This window comes from Chiroxiphia lanceolata, chromosome 9, assembly GCF_009829145.1.
Source record: "Chiroxiphia lanceolata isolate bChiLan1 chromosome 9, bChiLan1.pri, whole genome shotgun sequence".
NCBI lineage: Eukaryota > Metazoa > Chordata > Aves > Passeriformes > Pipridae > Chiroxiphia > Chiroxiphia lanceolata.
The window spans coordinates 9441067-9461913 of NC_045645.1; the positions used below are offsets into that span (position 1 = coordinate 9441067).

The 20847-nt window shown below is 47.7% G+C and overlaps 2 protein-coding genes across 2 annotated transcripts; one reads left to right on the forward strand and one right to left on the reverse strand.

Annotated features, from left to right (window-relative positions):
* Positions 1–579: 579 nt before the first annotated feature.
* LOC116791132 (NADH-cytochrome b5 reductase-like) lies at positions 580–12445 on the reverse strand. Its single transcript, XM_032696850.1, is given in 9 exon segments — positions 580–1667; positions 3273–3362; positions 3364–3407; positions 3410–3476; positions 5243–5347; positions 8479–8566; positions 9712–9860; positions 10660–10881; positions 12417–12445. Coding segments are annotated over 9 exon segments (978 nt in total). The 5' UTR covers positions 12426–12445; the 3' UTR covers positions 580–1463.
* Positions 12328–16356, forward strand: MRPL37 (mitochondrial ribosomal protein L37). The gene is made up of 7 exons (XM_032696849.1): positions 12328–12736; positions 12968–13151; positions 13613–13728; positions 14230–14415; positions 14699–14856; positions 15370–15573; positions 16131–16356. The coding sequence occupies exons 1-7, from the start codon at positions 12331–12333 to the stop codon at positions 16206–16208; spliced, it is 1332 nt and encodes a 443-aa protein (XP_032552740.1). The 5' UTR covers positions 12328–12330; the 3' UTR covers positions 16209–16356.
* The last annotated feature ends 4491 nt before the right edge of the window (positions 16357–20847 follow it).

The window sequence follows — 20847 nt, forward strand, 5'->3', positions numbered from 1 at the left end:
GCTGCAGCTACACTTGATTAATTCCAGGCATTTGGTAACTGGAGACAAACCTCTGCAATGCAAGAGTAACTTACGTTCCCTCCCAATGTGTGAATCAGAGCCACCACTTCAGTGCACGCTGCTTAGTTTGTGTAACAAACACAGCTCCTTCGTGTAAGGTGTAGTATTAGACACAGGTACAAAATGAGGCATGAATGATAATGCAACATCACCTGGCACAACCACAACATGGCAAGGACTGGGAATGAACAGAAAAACACAAAGGTGTGCAGGAAGGTGGTATTTCCAGGTGTTAATAGTAAACGCAGTGGTCTAAGAAGGTAAAAGAGTGGACAGCAGATACCTTGCAGGAAAAGCAGAAGTATTTTGGACTGAAAAGAGGAGAGGGGGACCAGGTGCCCAGGCTGGGGGCTGTGCCAGGCTGCCATCCCCCAGGCAGCTCCTTGGCTCTGCTCTCTACACCACAGGGGAGCACCCCAGCAGAGCCCCTGAAGCTTTCACTCCTCAAGGGGTGTTCCTGTGTGCTTAGAGAACCCCCTTGGGCACCTGTGAGAGTCCTGTGACAAAAACAAACAGCTGTTTATTTGAAAAGAGGTTCAATTTAATGAGCCAGGGCTATGATACAACACTTAGGGGACATGGAAAGCAAACACCCATCCTCCTTGACAGATAGCAGCCACAACCCAGCTATGTTCTCTCAGTTTTAGGACATACTCTTTGTCTTCCCAGGCAGCATTTCAAGGGTTAAGGACAGGGCAGGTAATGCAGGCTGTGTCAGGGCAGGAGCTCAGCCTGCTAAGTCCTCACTAGGCATCACTATCCATCCTTATGGACAGTTTTTCCATATATGGTTGGAAAGGTTGTTTTCAGAGAAGATCAGTGCCACCTTCTCTGTATTAGTGTATAATGGGGCAACTGAGGCACAGAGAGGTTGAAGTGACTTGCCTGACATCACCCAGCACATGACAGAACCAAAATGAAGCCCACAGACTCCAGACTGCCAGGCCAGTGCTCTGCTGTTCCCTTGGCCAGGCAGTCTTCTCCCTGAGGATTAAATCTCTCCTCTGGACATCTAAGAGGGCACAATACCACTGCAGAATAACATGGATTGCAAAGCAAGTCCCTGGTCCCCATTTTAGAGCAGACCTGCATGTAGATGGTTTTTAGTACCCCCTCAGGAGATCTCTCTCTTAAAATTGCGCTTGAAGACTTCCATTAAAATACCACACTGTTCCCTGAGGTGTGGGTGGCACACCTTGTAGCAGCCACTCTGGAATGGCACACAGTTCTTAAAACACTCCATAGTGAGACTCATACTGGAGACAAATAGTTGATCAAAAGACCTACGAAGGTGTACGTCCAAGGAACTCAGTCTACTGAGCTGACCCATTTTGTGCAATGTCTGCAGAGAAACAAGGACGTCCAAGGCTCGGCCTAAGGTTCCTCAGGTCAGGAATATCCAGCTAAAAGACAAAACAGGAATTTTCTTCAATTCCTGCAGCTTTCAAGTATCTAGTCATATCTTCATTGAATGCAGAAGAGCCACAGATTAATACAAATGGCCTTCTTCGACAGGAATTTATTATTGTCTTCATCAAGTCTTCTTTGAGACGACCAGTATATGTGTTTTCTTGATAGCTCCAAGGAAGTTTTTCCAGTGAAGTTTCCTGAAAAGGCAAAAGGGTGGCAGTGTGTCATGTTAAAAAGGACAGTTGATTGCTTACAGCCAAATCTCTCTCCTCCCCTCAGAGTACTGCATAGGATGCTTTCACCCTTGTGACACTGACCCTTCCTGAGAGCTGCATTCATCTTCTAAAGCCCAGATGAAAATCTCTCCCTGCCATGGGACCTGGCCACTTGCTCAGGGGGGACTGAACAAAACCAGACTGTAACTATCACTAATAAATGCTACAGAACCTTCTCCCTAGAGAACCACCTCCCAGTGCACCTTTCTTATTCCCAAATCCTAGATCCCAAGTCTGTTTCTCTCTATTGCCTCTCCCATTCCCAAGCCTCTTTCAGTCCCATCCCCCTTGACCAAAACTGAAAGAATCTAGCTCTGCTCCAAACACAGCTCTGATCCCATGAGAAGTGTTTAGTCCCGTGGCAATTAGAGCCAGTGGGGACTCCCCCACTGCTATTAATCAGGAGGTGCTCAGATGTGGTGGTGACAGGCAGCAGAGTGAAATACAGACACAGACAGATATATAATCCCAACAGGGAGGATGCCCGAGCCAGTCTTGGACTACCACAAGCCTGCTAAGAGAAGAGGAGAAAGGGAGAGATGCATACACAGTGCAGACAGTGTTGACAGGGGTCAGGTGGGTTTCTTGCCCTTTGCTGATTGAATTTCAAGACCTCCACATGCTCGAGACAGCACTCAAGAGTTTAAATACCCTGAAAAGGGTATTTAAGCCGTGTCACCAGAGACAATTACGGTTATGCTCCTACAGAGCAGCTGAGGGGGTGCCCAAGTCACCAGTACTTTTCCCTCTAACAAATCTCAACTTGCCAAGGCCACATGCGAACAGAATGTAAGAGGCAGTTCCCGTGTAGAGATACAAAAAATGATTCATCCGAGAAACTAAAAATGCACTGGTATTCATTCCTTATCATAAATAATTCTTTCTATATCCTCCCTGCAATGAATCCTTATTTCTGACAGAATAATTTTTAACCATCAAATCCATGCAGAACACAAGCAACTTTGGGACCAAATGGAAATGAAAAGACTGCTCAAATGTAAGACCACTGAGAGGTATGCCCTCATCTCCCTGAATGTGGCAGAAAAGTAATTTTACAGAGGGGTAAACAACTTTTAGAAGTTTAAAAATGGGTCAGCAAGAAAAAAATAATTGCTGGGAAGTTGGTGGTAGCATACCAGAAAAAGAGAGCTCTAGCCATAAGCATGATGGAGGATAAGACAGATTAGGCACTGGTATTAGGAAAGAAAAAAATAGTTTATCTGCTGTTAAGGTGCAGCAACAAACTGTTTGAAGTGGGAGGAATAATCAACAGTGACTATAAAACAGCAAAACAACAGAATAGCTCCCAAGAGAGGGACAAAGCTGATGGCCACCTCCCTGAATTCTCCAGACTAGTAACACTGCAAATACACGTAGCAGGTTTAACCACAGCAGCCACCAGATCACAAAGTAGCCTGGATGACTTAGAAAGAATTAAGATCATGCTCCAAGAGAAGTGGAGGAGGTAGAGGCTCACCCAGCACACAGGAACCCTCATAGGAACGTGCTTCATGCCCATTTATTTACCTGGCTTAGGATATAAAATATTCTGACGTTCCAGTATCGAGCCAAATCCTGCAGAAGAGGTTTCAAATAAATTTTGTCAAAAGTAGGGAAGGCAGCCAACAAGAGTTACAAAGGTTTCATCCTCTTCATTATCTTTATGGACTGGAGGATGGGAAGCATTGGTGCAAGGCCGGTGCCAGAAGCCAGCATGAGGAGTTCTCCATACTAACAACAGAACAGAGAATTTGGAATGAGCTGTGGTGGCTGGAAATCAATGTGCGTATGGTCAGGTCCTCCTGCTGCCACACTGGTAAGGGTCCCTTGAGAGACAACACATCAGAAAGACATGCACTGGTAAATTCAAATCTCAGAATGTATTTTTCTGCAAAGGATTACAGATAGCACTTCAGGGTTTATATCTCAAATTTAGTGAAGCTGATTTACCCAAATATAATAATTTATCCTGACTCTAGCCTTGATTTCAAACAACTTCTGTTTCAGTTTCAATTCTGCAGTACACTCTGCTGACCCACTGTGTGTTCTCTCCACTGAAATGCCCCCCGTGTTTGTCTTGGATGCTGCAAAATACAATCCTGAGGACCTCTGGAAGAAATAGGTCCTTCTCCATCCTGATCCCATGTCTTCCTGGTGCATTATCTCAATTTTCTCAGAGGCTACCAGCAGCACATGAGCTTCCCATCTCCAAGGGGGAACATTCACTCTACTTGGAATAGGGATGTTCAAGCAGTAAGGTGTTGTGTATAGCAGGACAGAAGGTTCCCAGCACTTTCCCAGCTGCCAGCCAGTGTGCACCAGTGCTAGAACTGGGACCTAAACCCCTCAGAGGCTGCTTGTGCTCTGTTTTGACTTGCATTTATTGTGAATTGATCTGATCTGCCTGAATTGGAGTCCTGTCTACTGGCAGCAAATAGAGATAAACAAAAATTTTACTATAAAACTAATACTCAGAATCTGTGTTATAATTCCTAAATAATAAACAGTTTTTCACAGCAGTTGTTTTAAGATTGCTCAGGTGCTTTGCAAACTGCATGTACACAGATCACACACCACGGCATCACAGAATATGCTGAGTTGGAAGGATCATCGAAGTCCAACTCCTGGTCCTGCACAGAAGACCACTTCTAGGCAAGATTGCTATGTTCTGTCCCAAATGATTATCTTGAAGCTTTTAAAAAGAGAAGGGAACAGTGACCTAAACCAGCAAGGAGAGTATTTCAGGAAGCAGGACACAATTGATATGCATAGAGCTCAGCTACTCAGATTTTACAGCCTTACTTTTGTTGGGGTGGGGGAGAGGGCAGGGAGGGAGCAAAAAACCAGAAGGCTTGGGGATCTTAATAACCAGTGTTTCAGTTTTGCTCCTCATTTGAAAGGTCAGAATTAAGTAACCACATTAGTATGTGTGAGAAGTCTCCCCTGAAACAGGATCTGCCTTTCTTGCAGCCAGCCTGGTATCGGCAGGTGGATCAGGGTTGTGGAGTGGCTGAGTGACCTGACACCTCACTGGAGCTGCTGCAGTTCAGGGAATACCCGAGAGAGAGAAGAAGATTAACACCTCCCCTTTGCTCACCAAGAGAGAAGAAGATTAACCCTTCCCTTCTCTCTTGCTCAGTGACAAAACAGCGATGTGGGTCAAACCAGGCAAAAACAGATCCACAGTCATTGCTGGTGGAAAGTAAGTTCCCTTGTCAAGCACGTCAGGAACTTCTAATGCAAATGATGAACACAGAGCCTTGCTAATATTTCCAGCCTCCCATCTACCTCCCTCTCCTCTTCCTCCTTAAATATTCTGCAGTTCAATAAGGTGTACATGCTCCAACTGACTGCTAATGCTGTAGCACTGTACAGTAACCCAGGAAGTCCCTAAAATAATAATGAAAACAGCAATCAAATTGATGTCTTCCCTTTAGAGTACTGAACAAAGCTGGCTGCCACAAGGTGAAGCATCCTATGTCTCTTAGGGAACTAACCTTATTAGGTTTATATGGGAACCCTCCAAACGGTCCACGCCAAAAGACCATGTCTCCTTTTTTCCATGTTTTTATGTATTGTGACATCAGCCCAGCTTCATAGCACTAATAAAAAACATTGCACAAAAGAAAAGAATAATTATACTCAGTTGGAAAGTTTCCCAGCTTAAAGTCAATTATAAAGTTATCTACATTTAAACAAAAAGGGGACAAAAAAACATTTTGTGTGTTTAAAAAGAAAGATTTTTCTGTTTAAAAAATAAGTCAGAGTTATACCCAAAACAAAGACATTTAAATTAAATCATATTGGATCCACTCCAGCCTGACTATAATGTAAACACAAACCCCCTCTCATGCAGTCTGAATTTCCCAAAACTGGAAAAAGCTTATCAGAGTTCTTGCTTACAAAGCACACAGAGAAGAGTGTCTTGAATGCAAAGCACAGTCCAGGCCTTCAAGTGTTCTCCAAATCCCAGGGTTTGGGGTCTGGAAATGCCCTCTGGGTACTGTTAGTTATATAAACACTGCATAGCTCTTGCTTTATTTCAGTCTCTCAGATGCTGTGCTGATATAATTAGTGACCCAAAGCCAGGTTTCTAATTTGTAAACCCCTCGTTTTCAGAACAGATCATCTGGATGCTAAGGGATGCCTCCACATTTTCAAAAGAATATGTTAATGCTGGCCTCATGGAAGAAAAATATTAGCAAAAAAAACCTGCCTTACTTTCTACCAGGCACAAACAATATTATCCAGGCTGTTGCCTGCAGGAATGCTGATCTCAATCCCGACTGATGAGAAAGGGTCGGTGCTTGCTAGAAACAGAGGAGGGAGGAGAGGCTGGAAAATAAAGGGCTCATCCAAGGAAACTTGTTGCTATTTGCCATATGTACATCCATGCCCTGTATGTATGACCACTTTATGATTAAATAGAACAAATGTGAGCAAAAAGAGCGGCCATGGTCCGGGATGTGGCCGGAGAAAACAAGGACTGGTCCAAACAGCAAGAGCAGGAAAGCCCAACAGCTGCGGCTCACAAGCGGTCTGGTGCAGAGGTGATGCCACAGATAAACCTGGGGAAGGGCAACACAACCAAAGGTCAAAGATGGACTTGATATAAGCCTTTGACGACTCCAGCCTACACAAAAGCAGTGTATTTTGGGGTATTTTCTGCACACAAACTGGAGAGAAGCCCAGCTCCACACCCCAGTGCCTTGGCTGGCCACCAAGCTGCACTGCAGGCAAACAAAATTGGTGAACCACAAAGCAGCTCAGAAAGAGTGAGCATGTGCTTGTGCTTGCAAGCAGTGTTAGGTAATAAAGAACAGAGACGCTCCTCCCCTCCTAACACCTCACTTAAACCTGAAGAACTATTAGCACCAGTTGCTACAGTCAAAAGGTAAATCAAACACACATCCAGGCTCTGAGTTACTGTCAGAAACATTTTATGTTCAGAGGGCTCTGGGCAGGCGCTAAGTCTCACACAAGGAGTGTGCAGTTGCATCAAAGGAGCATGTTTTATACCTCCCTTCTTCAAATACATATGGAAACTCAAGGCAAGGGTAGAAAAGTCAGTCCCACTTACTGCCTATTCCCAAAGGACCAGGGTAATGGAAACTAAAACAATCCTCCTTTCACCAAAATTATTTCCAAAAAAATTGAAGTGAGAAGTGATTGAGTGGGTTTAAAACCCAATTTTTCTAAATAAAAAGAAAAAAAATAATTATCTCCTGGGGGAAAACTTCTACACCCAGTTTTACATGGAGAGAAACCCTAACATTATAAAATCACTCAAAAAGAGGGTTATGCTCTGTAAATGGCAACTCCCTCACTCTTAACTGTAGTATCACAAATGCAATGCTATAATAACAGGAGAGAGAAGTGTTTGAACAGTGCTTGGATTGCATAGTAATAATAATAATAATATAGTACTTTCCAAAATTGCCTGAATAGTGTGAAATATACCACAACCTACGGAGTGAGTTATAAAAATGGCTGCTTTACACTGGGTGTTACCAACCTCTTTTGTCACTGCCCGAGAATAACTATAGCTCCTTTTGGGATGAAAGGTTCTATATAAAGGAAAGGTATCATTACAATCATTACTATTATTATTGAAATGCAAAACCTGTGAGTAATGAGCCGCTATACATGAAATTTCACAGTCATCCTGTGAACGTATCCTATTAATGCAACTCAAATGTAATACTTCTCTCCCCTGCCACTCACCAATTGCCACAAGAATGGGGAAATGACCCTCCCACAGGTGTCCTACAGAAGCTGTTCACTTCTCTAAAGACCAGGGTTTGTATTTCAATGTACAATGCATAATAAACCCCAAAACCATGAAATCCTGGAAGACAGGCAGAGGGCCTGTGGTCATCCTCTGCAAGCCACCTGGGATACCCAGCTCGCTGAATTTCACACCTGTACTGAAGTCTGTGTCCGCCCTGAGGAATCACTAGTGACATACAAATGCAGTATTGGAAAAATGTTCTTCCAGTTGATATTTGCCACACAAAGTAGTAATATATGAGGGCCCTGCAGGCTTTATTCAAACTTCCTATAAAATAATTTTGAACTCAAGCAACACTTTGCAGTAACCTCCAGAAGGGCCAGGACACTTGTCCCAGTCAGGGCTCTGCCATCCCATCCACCCTGATAGATGCAGCCTGTGTCCATGGGACACCTTTCTGCCCATGGAGACCCTCTCACACTGCAGCTCCAGAGCCCTGCCCACACACCAGCTGCTCCCTCTTCCACTGTCTGTCTACATTTTTAACCAAAATGACATTTTTTTCTGTGGGGTGTTCTTGGAGTCAAATACAGTGGGAAGGATAAGGGCTGGGCAAACGCTTTCCAAAGTCAGTGGTTCAACTGGGCTGACAACTGGGTGTGATTTCAAAGACAGACTGAAAAGGCAAAATTATATGAGAGAAGCGGAATGGGCACCTCTTTCCACCTTGTTGACTGCTGGGCACCCAAGAGGTTCTCCCAAGTGCTTAAACAGGGCTTCTGCTGCAAAGCCCTTGTTTGTGTGTCACCTTTCTCTGCTTTCAGTTTTGTGGGAAAAACTGCAATTTTTATCAACAAAGCACAACCATTTCAAAACAACACAGAAACAGTCCATGAGGGATTTGAGAGTCTCACTCCAAGTGCTGCCAGCGTGCTTGGTTCCTAAAGAAAACACAGTCCCCAGCACCTTAGACTCTACTCCGTATTGTCCAGGCTTACTTACTTTAATTAGAACTTCAAAATAACCTTCTGCATTCCCAGGGCTGATTGGAGTATAGGCTTGCTGGACCTCCAAACCATTCACCACTCCCCTGAGAAGATAAAGAGGAACCCACTGTGACTTGGGCCATTGGGGATTACCAAACTCCTGCAGCTCTCTGGGGAGACAGGGCAGGCAGCAGGTCCTCTTCCCAGTGGCCCAGCCTGTGCACAGGTGCAAAACACTTCTCTTCCACAGGTAAAAATCCAGGGGGAACATAACGGCTTAAAGGCACCTTTTGTTTTCCCGGTGGTGGCCCCAACTGTACCACATCCAGCTCTGGGACACACCCCTGGAAGGGTGTTTGAGCTGCTTTGTGAGAAATGGCTGAATGTGCAAGAGCAGCAAAGGGGAGAGAAAACACTTCCATGTTCCTTTTGAGCTGGGGTCACTTTCTGTGTCAAGTCAGCATCTGGTAATTAAATAACAAAAACCAGGGCACAGCCTTGACCTGAGGTCTTGTCAATATAGACTGTATTTTCCTGTAAGTCTTATAGAATATATCCACCTTGCTCTTTACTACTGACCATGAGAATTGATTGAAGTGACCAAACCTTTTTCTCTGCTGCCTGATGAGAGAGGGCTGGAAGGAGGAGCATGTGCTGGCAGCAGAAACCAGCTGCACACATCAGTTCTTAACCTACTAGTAACGTCAACAGAGGCAGATCAATGGCATCGTAACAGGACTTTTCCTATCCGGCAATGATCACCACAGATGGCTGAGAAACAGAAACTTTCCCCAAGTGGCCCCTTTCCGGCAAGCAATAAACTACACAGGAGGGTTGTTTTGCTCGAAGTCAGTCAGGCAATGCCTGGGCACTGGGATTACACCCTGGGTGCTGAAGTGCAGACCTCTTGGGAAAGTGCAGCTCATTGTCTTCATTCCAACACGCTAGAGTAAATCATCTGTTGTAACATCTATTCTTTGAGTCTTTCTTTCTGCAAATGGATTTTCTTAATCATACCTAGTTCTTTCTGACCCACCGATGCAAGGATAATGCTGAAGAAAACTACAGCTTTGGAATGGCTTTTACCATGGAATTAGCGGAGCCAGCGAGCTCAGGAGCTCTTTTCATCTGTGTCGTTGTGGAGGTACAGAAATCACGATTTGCCTGCTATGAAGCCTTTGTCTATTGACAAACCCCTACATATTAGGTTACATAATGCAGACTGTTTAACTAGCACAGAGAACAATACCTTAACACGATATGTTGTCCTAAACTCAATTGCAAGCTGCTGTTTCCCGGTAATTCAAATTTGTACTGGTAGGTGTCCTCTGTCAGCTGCTCCACCGAGCTCACGCTGAATGCAGTGAATGTATCTGGATTCAGCACTGAATTACTGCTCTGCAAGAACAACAATAAATAATTACTTGGTTAGATGGTGTCTTTTATGATTTCATTCTTCTCTGGAAGCAAACGTGCATGCTAATTTAGCAGCCGAGATACTCAGGACATGTATTAAACGCTGGGGCCCAGCGCAAATTCCAGCTCTCTGCTGATTCATTATCATGTTCTGCAGTGTGCACTTCGGGATCTTGCATTTCCCCACCACCACCACCTTCTTTTTAAATTATATTTTTTTTACACCTTACAGCAAGGTCATCCTATTATGACTCACTGCAATCATTTTCCCATGTCTAAAAACAAACAGAAATAATTCTGCTAAAAGCGCCAAGCACCGCTCTGGGGGCAACTTTGCAACCTACTGATGGCCACAGCAAACAGGAAATATTATCAGTTGTTTCAGCTGATCTTTTTTGCTTGACCCAGTATAGTTAATCTCATGTAAAAGGGCACTGACAAGCTTCAAATTACACTCTGAAGACAACTGCTCCACCACACACAATACAGTTTTTTTCAGCCTCAAAATATGAGCCTAAAAATCAGGAGAAGATGAAAAAGGTGGGGAAAACAGAGCTTCTCTGAGGAAACTCTGAGAGGAGAGCTGCAGATTCAGGGCTGTAATGCGACACCAGGGAGAACCTGACACTTGGAAAATCACATTACAGCAGGGAGAGAGCAGCCAAGGGGGAGGGTGAAGCAGAGTTTGGGGAATTGCATTTACAGCCATCTCTTAAGGCACCACTTGAACCTACTGCTGCATCCCTCGCCCATCACCACAACCTCAGACCCTAACAAGTACCACCAAAGCACAGGCTCCAGGATGTGATGGAGGTAAATTGACCTGCTCCTTCTTTTCCGTGAGAAGGCTTTTGTCTTGCTTTGCCTTGGCCCTCTCCCATTGTGCAAGCTCCTTCTGGTACACATCATAGATGCAGGGTTTGCAGCCACCGCCGCAGCACTGGGATGGAGAAGGTTCCCGGGGTCTGAGAGCCAGCCAGTCCTGCTCACTGTCACTCATTGCCTGCAAAACACAAGTCCTGCACCAAAACCAGCACGACAAAGAGCGGCACGTGCTCACCAGCCGAGCATTTTTGGAGAAGGACTGACAAAATCCCTCCTGAGTATTGTGCATGTGTATCTCAGGGAAAACTGAAAACCTGGAGCTGATCTGTGCCTGAAACACCCCACTTTTTTTTGAGTGCTCACTGCTTCTGCACTGTCCAGTGCAGGAATGCCAGACATCACAGCCAGCAGCCCAGACCCCTAGTCCAGCCTCAGGCCCACCTCCCCAGCCTGGCTGCCCAGCCAAAGCCACGCTCTTTAATCCTGCTTGCTCTGCCAGGGTGATTTCCTACAAAAGACCAGCTTGGTCACCTGGAACAGAAACATCTTAAAAATCTGCAGCTCAGTCCAGGAAAACGGGTGACAAACCAAACCACCAAGACAATGGGTAACAAACCCAATCACCAGATGTGGCCTGAGTTGTGCAGCTTTGGAAGAGGGGGAAGGGCAGTGAGCTGAAAGTCGGGTTTAGAGCCAAGGGACTTGAGGCAAACGGGGCAAAGTCTCAGGCAAACAAACTCTTTGGTTATGGGCATTGAGTCTGCCTTTAAATGTAGACACGTAGGGAAGGGCAGGAAGCACAAGAAGGGAGATTTTATCCCTTGCTCCCGGTGCTTCCGAGCGAGCTGTACACATCAAACACTCCTCAAGCCAAAATCGCACTGCAGACCTCGCAGGGACCCTGCTATTTTTACACACTGGCTGCTCCCAATGCATTTTTGTCCGTATCCTTTGAACGCAAGGGGGTCCACAGGAAATTATGAAGCCACGGGTGACCAAGCCAAAGCAAGGGAACATTTAGCGCTTCGAGCAGCTTCACTGTCAAGGTCAATTAATTAACCTTCACCCCCCCAACACGAATACACTTATTTTAAGGATATGGAGGGAGAAGAGAGAACCAAAGGCGACTGGTCCGGCTGTCCACAGCGCCCGCTGGGGACCCCGAGCACAAATGGGCTATGAACGAGGGGTAACCCTGACGGGGCCGTGGGTGAACCCGGAACCCTCAAGGCTCCGGGTTGGGCAGATTTACAGAGTTTCCAGCACTTACTGTGCGCACCCGGGGGCTGGGACACACCGCCCCGAGGGGCTCGGACACACCGCCCCGGGGGCACAGCGGCCCCGGCACCTCCCACCCAGGGACGGTCTCTCAAGTGCCCCCCCGCCCCGCGGGCGAGGAGCCGCCTCTCCTCTCCCCGCCCGCCTCCCCAGTTACCCACACAGCGCCTACCCTCTATCCGCCAGGCAATTTGCCGACTCTCCCTTACGGCGGGGCGCGCCCGCCCGCCATTGGCCGCCGCCGCCGTCAATCAGCGGGGGAGGCGATGGGGGACAGTCCCTCTCCAAGATGGCGGCGGGCAGGCGCTGAGGCGGCGGCGGAGGGAGGAGGAGGAGGAGGAGGAGGAGGATGGCAGTGGCGATGGCGGCGGGGCCGGTGGCGCTGAGGCGGGCGGGGGCGCTGAGGCGGGCGGGGGCGGCGGCGCGGGGCCTCACCCGCGGCATCCTCACCCGCGCGGGGCGGCCCCGCCACCGCGGGCCGCTGCCGCGCACGCCCTGGACCACGCGCGGGCCTCCGCCGGAGGTGCTGGCGCGGATGGTGGAGCGGCAGCCGGTTCGGAAGCAGGTGGAGCTGGACACCATCACGTGCGCGGGACGGCAGCACCACATGCCCGGCCTGGCCTGGCCGCGCTTCCCGCCCTGGGACCGCGGCTGGCACGACCCCTGGCACTCGCCGGGGCCGCGCTACGAGGAGATGCCTCTGTACAAGGAGAGGGGGTGCTACATCTGCCACCAGGGTGTCCGAATGCTGGAAGGTACCACACACCCGCTCTGCCCCCAGCGCTGCCCCCTCCACAAGCACTCACCCTGCTCTGCCTGCCAAGGCTTCTCCTCACACAGAGTGTAAACAGAACACGGGCTGTGAAGAGCCTGCCCAGCCTCATGAGCTGCCTGGCAGCCTCGGTTACATAGTGCAGAATCACAGAATGGTTTGGGTTGGATCATCTCTGTCACCTGTGACATACCGCGTTGGGTTGTGTTTGCAGGGGTGCGGCAGGCGCAGTGGCTCACCAAGACGAAGCTGGTGGAAGGTTTGCCTTTATCCGTGCAGAGCATCCTGGACAACCCGGCCCACGGGCTGCAGGAGCATGAGGAGCGGGTGAAGGACGCGATCTCACACGCGCGGTTCTGGGACACCAGAGAGGTTGCTCCCAAGAGGGAACGTTTCTGGTGAGTCTGCAGCAGTAGGGAAAGTTTTTAACACTACAAGGAAAATTCAAACACAGATCTACTGTTGAGAGACTCCCTTGCTGTGTGAAGTTGTCATCTTTAAAACAAAGCAACAACCAAAACGACCAATAAAACACAATTTTGATGTTGACAGTAGCACTGACATAAACGCTCTGCTACATTAAAGCTGCTTTCAAGCCAAGGTCTCTATTTCACCTTGAGATCTACTTCTAGCTGATGCAGAATATCAGTTTTTAAAATAATAATTGTAAGCATTACCTCTGCCAACTTGGAACAGGATTGGTGTGTGTGATATTAATCTGCAATCTCTGTTAACTGCTTGGAAATGTTATGCTGTGATATGTTTTACATATGGTAATTTTACATCATTTGTGCCCCAGAAACGTTTGCCTGCCCTTATGATCCCATTTTTATATAACAATTTTTTTCTCCTTTTAAAGCCCAGTGCTGTTTGAAGACTTGATACATTTATGCCGGTTAATGTCTAAGAAATATCCTGCTCTGAGTAAAAGGATGTTGGCTAGAAACTACAGGATAGCAGCAACATGGGAAAGAGGTTAGTTGCTACCATGGTGTAAGCATTTAGCTCTTTAAGATAAGAGGGGTAACAATGCTGCTGGCTTTAAGGATGAGGACTTGGAGCAAGTTAAACAATTTCTGGAACCCTGCAGGTAATTCTTCCCGTTTTGAAAAGTGCTGTCAGCATGGGCAGCCTTGGATGATGGCAGGATATTCTCCCTGAGGACATTACTATGTGTTAGACAGTATTGACAATATGGTGGGAGAAGAGAACCAGGGTCTCAGACCTGATTGTTTGTGTTTTTGTGCCTAAAAACAGTACTGTTGTTTTTCTAAGTATGTTTAGTTAAGAACTTAATACCAGCAATTAGCATTGGTATATTAGAAGACGAACCTACAGCTGGGCTACTATTTAAGATGGGTTTGGAGGTGAGGGGGAGAGAGTGAGCCTTGCAGAACAGACTTGTAAAAGGAAATGTACGTCTTTCCCTAATCTGATTTCACCAGTGTTTGAATGTAGTCTAATTTCCCTCCCCAGAATCCGTTCTCCTTCAGGTCCGTGGCCTGAATGGAATACTCATGAACTCTATGGCCCCAATACCACCAGTAGCCTCCAAGGAGGAGATCCTAGCCACCAAAGAACATGTTCTGGAGACCTTCCATCCCATCTTGCCTACAATTGATCTTCAGGAGGTGAATGTGTACAAAGAGCTCAATGACACAGGTAAATCCAGCTGTTGATAATAATATTGTCAGTGTTTGGGTTAACCTAGAGCCCTTGTCCTTCTGTGAGGCAGCTGAGAGGGGGAATGTGTGGGAATGAGGGGACAGAGGAGCTGGGTAAAGGAGTGCAGTGCAAGCACTCCAGACGTGTGGACTAAGCAGGACAATGGAGAAGAACTTAAACCCCAGCAAATTGCTTTAACAGTTCCTGAAGATAAAGGGAGAAAACATCGGTTGTGTAGTATCCTACTGAGCGATTTCTGACATGACTGTCTGCTGTTTAGGTTTCAGAGATGGTTATCCCTACTCTCATCCTCACACTCTGTTCTTCCTGGAGTCAGCCATCATTTGCCCTGACAGGTTCAGACCAGAACAGCTCCGTGCTAAAATGCTGATGTTTGCTTTTGGCAACGCGCTGGCCAAGGCCAAGGCGCTGTATGGGGTATGTATGGCAGGCTGCTGCTGGGCCTTTGTTCTCCCTCTAGTGCTGCAGCAAGTGGAGAGAGTCCTGAAATTCCCTTGCCGTGGCATGCTACAGTACTTCTCACATCCAAACTTCCCCATCCAAAGATCTAACCCCAACCTTCAGGTTACTGATGTCTCCTGATCCAGAAATCCTCCGCTCAGCAACAAGTGTGTTCGTGATGTAACACGCACTGGGGTGGTAATGGGCAGGAACCAGGGAGTAAGTTCAGCTGTAAAACTCTGACCCATCCCACAGCTCAGTATTTAAATTGACACTTCATTGCTGGCTGAAGGAGGAATTTTAATTAAAATACAAAATCTACATTCAAAACTTGTTTGACTAGAGTAATTTTCTGGGCAAGGTAACAATACATTTATTAAAATCTTGGCTTTAAACCAACTCTAAGATGCAGAATCAGCAAGTACTCATACAATTTCTGTAGTAACTGGCTTTTAAAACATTCTCCCCCACCCCCTCTTCTTTTCCTAGAATGATCCCAAGGTTTTGGAGCAGCCAATAGTGGTGCAAAGCATTGGCACAGATGGCCAGCTCTTCCAGTTCATGGTGTTCCAGTTAAATACAACAGACCTTGTCTCTAACGATGGCATAAAAAATCTAGTGTGGATTGACTCCGATCAGAAACTGTATGAAACAGCCCAGTGTGTTCCAAAAATCAAGAAGAGGGTTGTAGTGGTAAGCAAACCTTTTGAAATGGTCCTGGAAATCCCGCCCTTTCACCTTGGCAGGGGGTTTGAGAGCTGGTGCAGAGCTGCAGCAGGTTTTAAGCCAGCTGAAGGGACCTGACATGGGCACTGGCCTAGTTGTTCCCTAAGCAGGTGTTCCTGAGGGGAACGGTTCCTGAGTGTTTGTAGTGCTGATGTGCCACATGACAAGCTTAATATGAACTCCTGTGTACAGATATCCCTGTAATCCACCGTCTCATAATATGCTTGTTTAAAACCGGCCCTGATGAAGGAAGTGCTTACATGCTGCTGTCAGCCTTGCTGTAAACAGAGCACGGGGCTGTCAGCACTGGTTATACTGGGAGGGCATCTCACTGATGGTCAGAGGGATTCTGCTCTCTGAGATTGACACCAGTGGAAGTACCCCCCCACAAACCCCTCCAGGGAAGAGAGCACAATTTAGAAGCTACCACACCTGAAAGTCTTATTCAAGCATGTTTAAAGCCGTTGTTTGTCTACATTAATCACTTCACTGCAAACTGAGCATCCGTGTCTTTTTCTCTGCAGAAGCCCGTTGGAATTCATGGCTTTCAGCCAGACACATTCAAGAAGTTTCTGGCATTGTATCTGCATGGAACTGTGTGAAATTCAGCTCAAATGAAAATACTTCACCAACTGTACCTGCTGCTTCTCTTTGCCAGAACCATCACATAATTAAAGAAAGGTGGATTAATTTACTTTTAAAAATAAATTATATCGTTACTGAAAGTAAAATATTTTTTTTTAAACTAAATAGTGCATGAAGAAACTCTTTCATTTTAGGGGCTCACCTCTGAATTTGGGTTAGAGAATCCATCAAATGCATCTTCCTGCACTCTTCCTCCATTGCCTGGAAAGAACATAAGCCAGTCATTATTCCTCTGCGCAGGCTCTGCTCTCAGTGAGCTTCTGCACAGAGCCAGACTCAAACCTGTTCCTGAGGTTGCTTTGAGTCCCTCTGAATGCAGAAGAGACTTACAAAGCTTCAAGGGGGGAGCCTGAGACATGAGCCTTTTTCATTCTGCCTGGCTTTGACTTTGTTTTACTCCTGGCTGCTGCGGGATGCGTCGTGCTGCCCTGTGCTTAGTTCCCAAAGCACTTAATCGGAGAGATTGCTTTGTTGGATCTGTAGAACCGCAGTTCTTTTATCCCCCAGTCCTGGATGAAGAGACCTCTGCGTTTGGGGGGAAAGTGGTGTAGAATGTAGCATGAAACTTTGGTGCCTGTAGCTGGTATTTGCTGCTAAAAATACAAAGGAAGAATTTCTTCCTTCCACACAGAGTTAACTGAGCAGGAAGCGTATTCTTTTTAACATGGGGGGATTAGTGTGGGTTTTGTAAAATGAAAGCTAAATTAGCTGCAGCCAAATGTAGAATGTTTTGCAGTTCTGATACCCTCCAGCACATGGGAAAGAAGAGGACAGCCTGTGCTATTTTAAGGTGTGGAAGAGCATATTTCCAAGAAATTCATCTCTCTTCAGTGTCTTGTGTCAGAGGCTGGTCTTGCTTTGTGGTCTCTGACCACCTGGATGAACACCCCAGTTGTGTGTTCCAGTCCATCAGGCAGCTCCACTCTGCAGGTTTCAGCTGACATCCACCAGTCACATTTGAGAACAACAGTTGCACCCCGTAAATTGGGTTGCGGGAGCTGTACATTAAATTAACAAATCCCTCAATAGTTAGGAGAAATGCTTGAAAGAGAAATAATCTAGTAAGAGTTGCACTGATCTGAATCACGTTAATCCTGCCTGCTCAAGGGATGCCTAAGTTCAGCTCATCAGTGTAAATCTGCTGAGGTCTGTGGTTTGCATCCTGGTATTTGGGAATATATTTTAGTACACCCGTGCTCTGTGGAGCCTGTAGGTGTTTGTTTCTCGGGTTGTTGGTTCCCTGCTGTGTCACATGGACCCTGCTTGACATCCCTTCGCTCTTCCGGCTTCGGATCATTACCCGTCCTAGGGAGGAAGCCCTGTAGGGCAGCCAGCTGCCTGTTCGCATTCCTGAGCAGAGAGGTTCCCTGAGGAAGCCTGCTGGAAAAACATCTGTGGTGGGGAGGGGGCTTGGAGAGGTGAAACACCTCCCTTGCTCCTAGTAGATGTGGGAACCTATGTAGATGGTCTGTGAGGGAAAGAGGAAAAGTCCCTACAGACGCTTTTACCTCTCAACAGAGACATCTCTGTCAGGACAGGCAGCAGAAGGGGAAGCTGGAATCCTGTCTCCAAACTGAGCAGAGACAAAGCATGAGCACAGGGAGGGATGGATAAAGGCAGAGCAAAGGAGGTTTTAAAAAATGGTAGAAGCAGTGAGACAGGGGAAGAGCTGTGGGAAAACAAGGCTTCAGAGGTTTTGTGAGGCATCAGGAAGCTGCTGGAGGTGAGGGGATCACACACAAGCATGGAGGCCGTGTCCCTGGTTTGCTCAGGGCAGAGCTGGTCTCACCCGAGGCCAGGGCAAAGCAGCGCTCACGTGTTGCTGGAAAGAGCAGCTGATCCTCGTGTAGGGTTTGCTCCTCTGAGGTCCTGCAGGGGAGCTCAAGGGGGGCAGTGTGGGGCTTCCAGCTTGGCACCTGGCATGGATGCTCAGGTTGATCTGTCGTGGTCCATGGACCAGGCAGCCCCTACCACATGTCCGTGGTACCCCTGAGCACGCTGAGCATGGTTCGGCTCTCCCAGTTCCTCCAGCGTGACCTGCTGGAATCGGCCCAGCTGAGGGAGGTGGGACTGGGAGTCCAACAATGGGTCACAGAGCCTCATCTGAGTTGGCATCAATAAGTTATAAAGGCTCGTCAGCAGACAAATGGTGTTACCTCAGCATGGACCAAGGGCCAGGCATTAACTTTTGATGAACGGCAGCCAGGGAAGCAGAACATGCAAGAACTGGGTGGCAGGAGCCCGAGACGAGGACCTGGCAGAGCCTGGCTGCCCAGAGCAGAGCTCTGCAGCCACCGCCCCCAGCCTGGGGATGATGCAAACAGTGCCATCCCAGCTCCACCACTCCACACTCTCTTCCTCTGAACCACTCCCGGTGCAAAATCCAGCTCCATGGGCTGCACTCATCATGCCAGCAAGTACACCCCGTGCTCAGCTTGGAGCCCCTGGCTGTTCAGATCCTCCTCCTGCATTTAATTTAATGAAAACTAATGGGGAAGACAATTATCCCTGAGGTTGGGCCCAGGAGACGTTTAGAGGAGGGAACTTGGCAGTTTCATGGCGATATTTAATAAAATTAGCCTGTAACCCTTAAGAACCAGTGGGAAGGACTTTTCTATGCCCTGCAATAAAAACAGGCAGCAGTGCAGGAGCCTGGTGCTTAGGGCAGCTGAGCAGGGCCTGGATGGGCAGTGCAGGCAGGGATGGCCCCAGGGAGCTGGGAGGGCAGGATTTCTTCATCAGCATCAACTTAACCCTTGGGGGTTGCTTGTCTCCAAGTGATGGACAATGCTCACACTCCTGCAAAGCACAGGGGATGTGATTGCCTGGACCAAAATCCATGCTGGGACACGGCTGCAGACCCTGTACATGGACGTCTGTGGCATTAACCTGGAAGCAAACCTGCACAGGTAGGTGCAAACACACCCCTCTCCTCAGCCACACCATTAAGGACATGCTGATGGGCTCTGCAGGCTGTCATTTCTCTGTCTGGTTCCCAAACCCAGCAGCCATCCAAAGCATTGTCCCCTCAGCCTTCTGCTCCACAAGCATCCATGACAGAACATGACTGCACAGTGCTCACTGCTGGAATTGCAGCAGTGATGTGACTGTGGGTGCTGGTGCCAGGTGGGAGCATTCCCCAGGACAGGTAGAGCTCCAGGATGGCTCACAGCCCCCTGAGCCCACAGTTCCCCAAGCCCACAGTTCCCTGAGTCTACAGCCCACGCTTGAACATTCCCGCAAGGAGCAAGAGCTGCACACTCGCAGCCAACCATGTCCTGCCTGAACTAGTCAAAGGCAGAGAACAAGTCTCAGACAGAAGCTCCCGGGAGCGTTTCAGGCACCCAGCAGTTGCAACCACCCACGTAAAGGCCTAAAAAGTCTCAACCTCTCCCCCAGCAGCCTCTGATGCTGCTCGTTAGGGAACCAGGTCAGCCTCGCCTGCACTTCTCCACCCCCAGCAGCTCCTTCAGAGCCTCGACCTGAGTTTGATCCTACAATGGTGCACACCCCCACCCAGCACTGCAGCCAGCCCTTGCCCGAGGAGGGCAGACCCCATTGCAAGCAGACCCCATTGCAAGCCCAATACATACATATATATATATATATTTGAAGCAAACACTCGAGTCTTCCTCTCCCTTGCTTACCTCCCAGCAGTGCAGGACTCCAGCAACAGGAGGTGGCCACACCCAGCTCCTCTCCCACAGAGCTGCTGCATGGGATTGCCTCCATTGCCACACTGGCACTTTGTCTCCTCCAGCCTCTAATGAGGAAAGCCTGGGGTTCAGTGTACAAAAAAAATATTCCCCTTTTAGCTCCTAAAAGTCCCCCTCTGCCTGCAGCATGGTGGACTGGGTGCAGGGAGGCCAAGAGTCCAGCGAGCAAATGCTCAGTCCAGTCCAGACACCACCAACCATTTTTCTAGGCTAAAAGCTAAATTTTCAAAATGCTTAAAAAAAACATAACCCAAGAAAAAAGCGGGCATTGTTAAACCAAACCTCTCCAGCCCCCCAGGTCCTGCACCACAGCCAAATCCCTTTGGGATCCCTTTTGGGGCCAACTTCCAGCCCCCTCCCTCAGCTCTGCATCACCTCTGCTCCCGCATCCCAAACCTGGGGTTTGATCCTTGATAAAGGTTGGAAAAAATACCCAGCTCCCGCCCTGGGTCTGGCAGCAAACACCAGGAACAAACAGCAGAGCACTGAAATCAAATGTTTATGTTGATATTTATTACAGCATGGGGTGGGGGGGGGAGAAGGGGGGAGAACCGTTTCATTCAAAAAACCATCCGATACCAATGAAGACAATAATTTAGCTATTCATTTTAAAATACATTAAAACCGGTCCTTTCATTTCCTCACGTCAGAAAAAAAAAAAAAGAGAAAAAAAAAAAGGAAAAAAACCCCCCAACCTGAATAAGAATGTGAAGCAGAAAAGGGGAGCCCCTGGGTTTTGCTGACGCAAGAAATCTGTGTTTGGTTATTACCTGGAAAATATTAACCTGACTGTAACTATGAGACTGACTCCCTCAGAACCCCATCCTACCCGCCCCTACCTCCCCACCAACTCTCTACAGGTAAAGCACAATGAAATGCC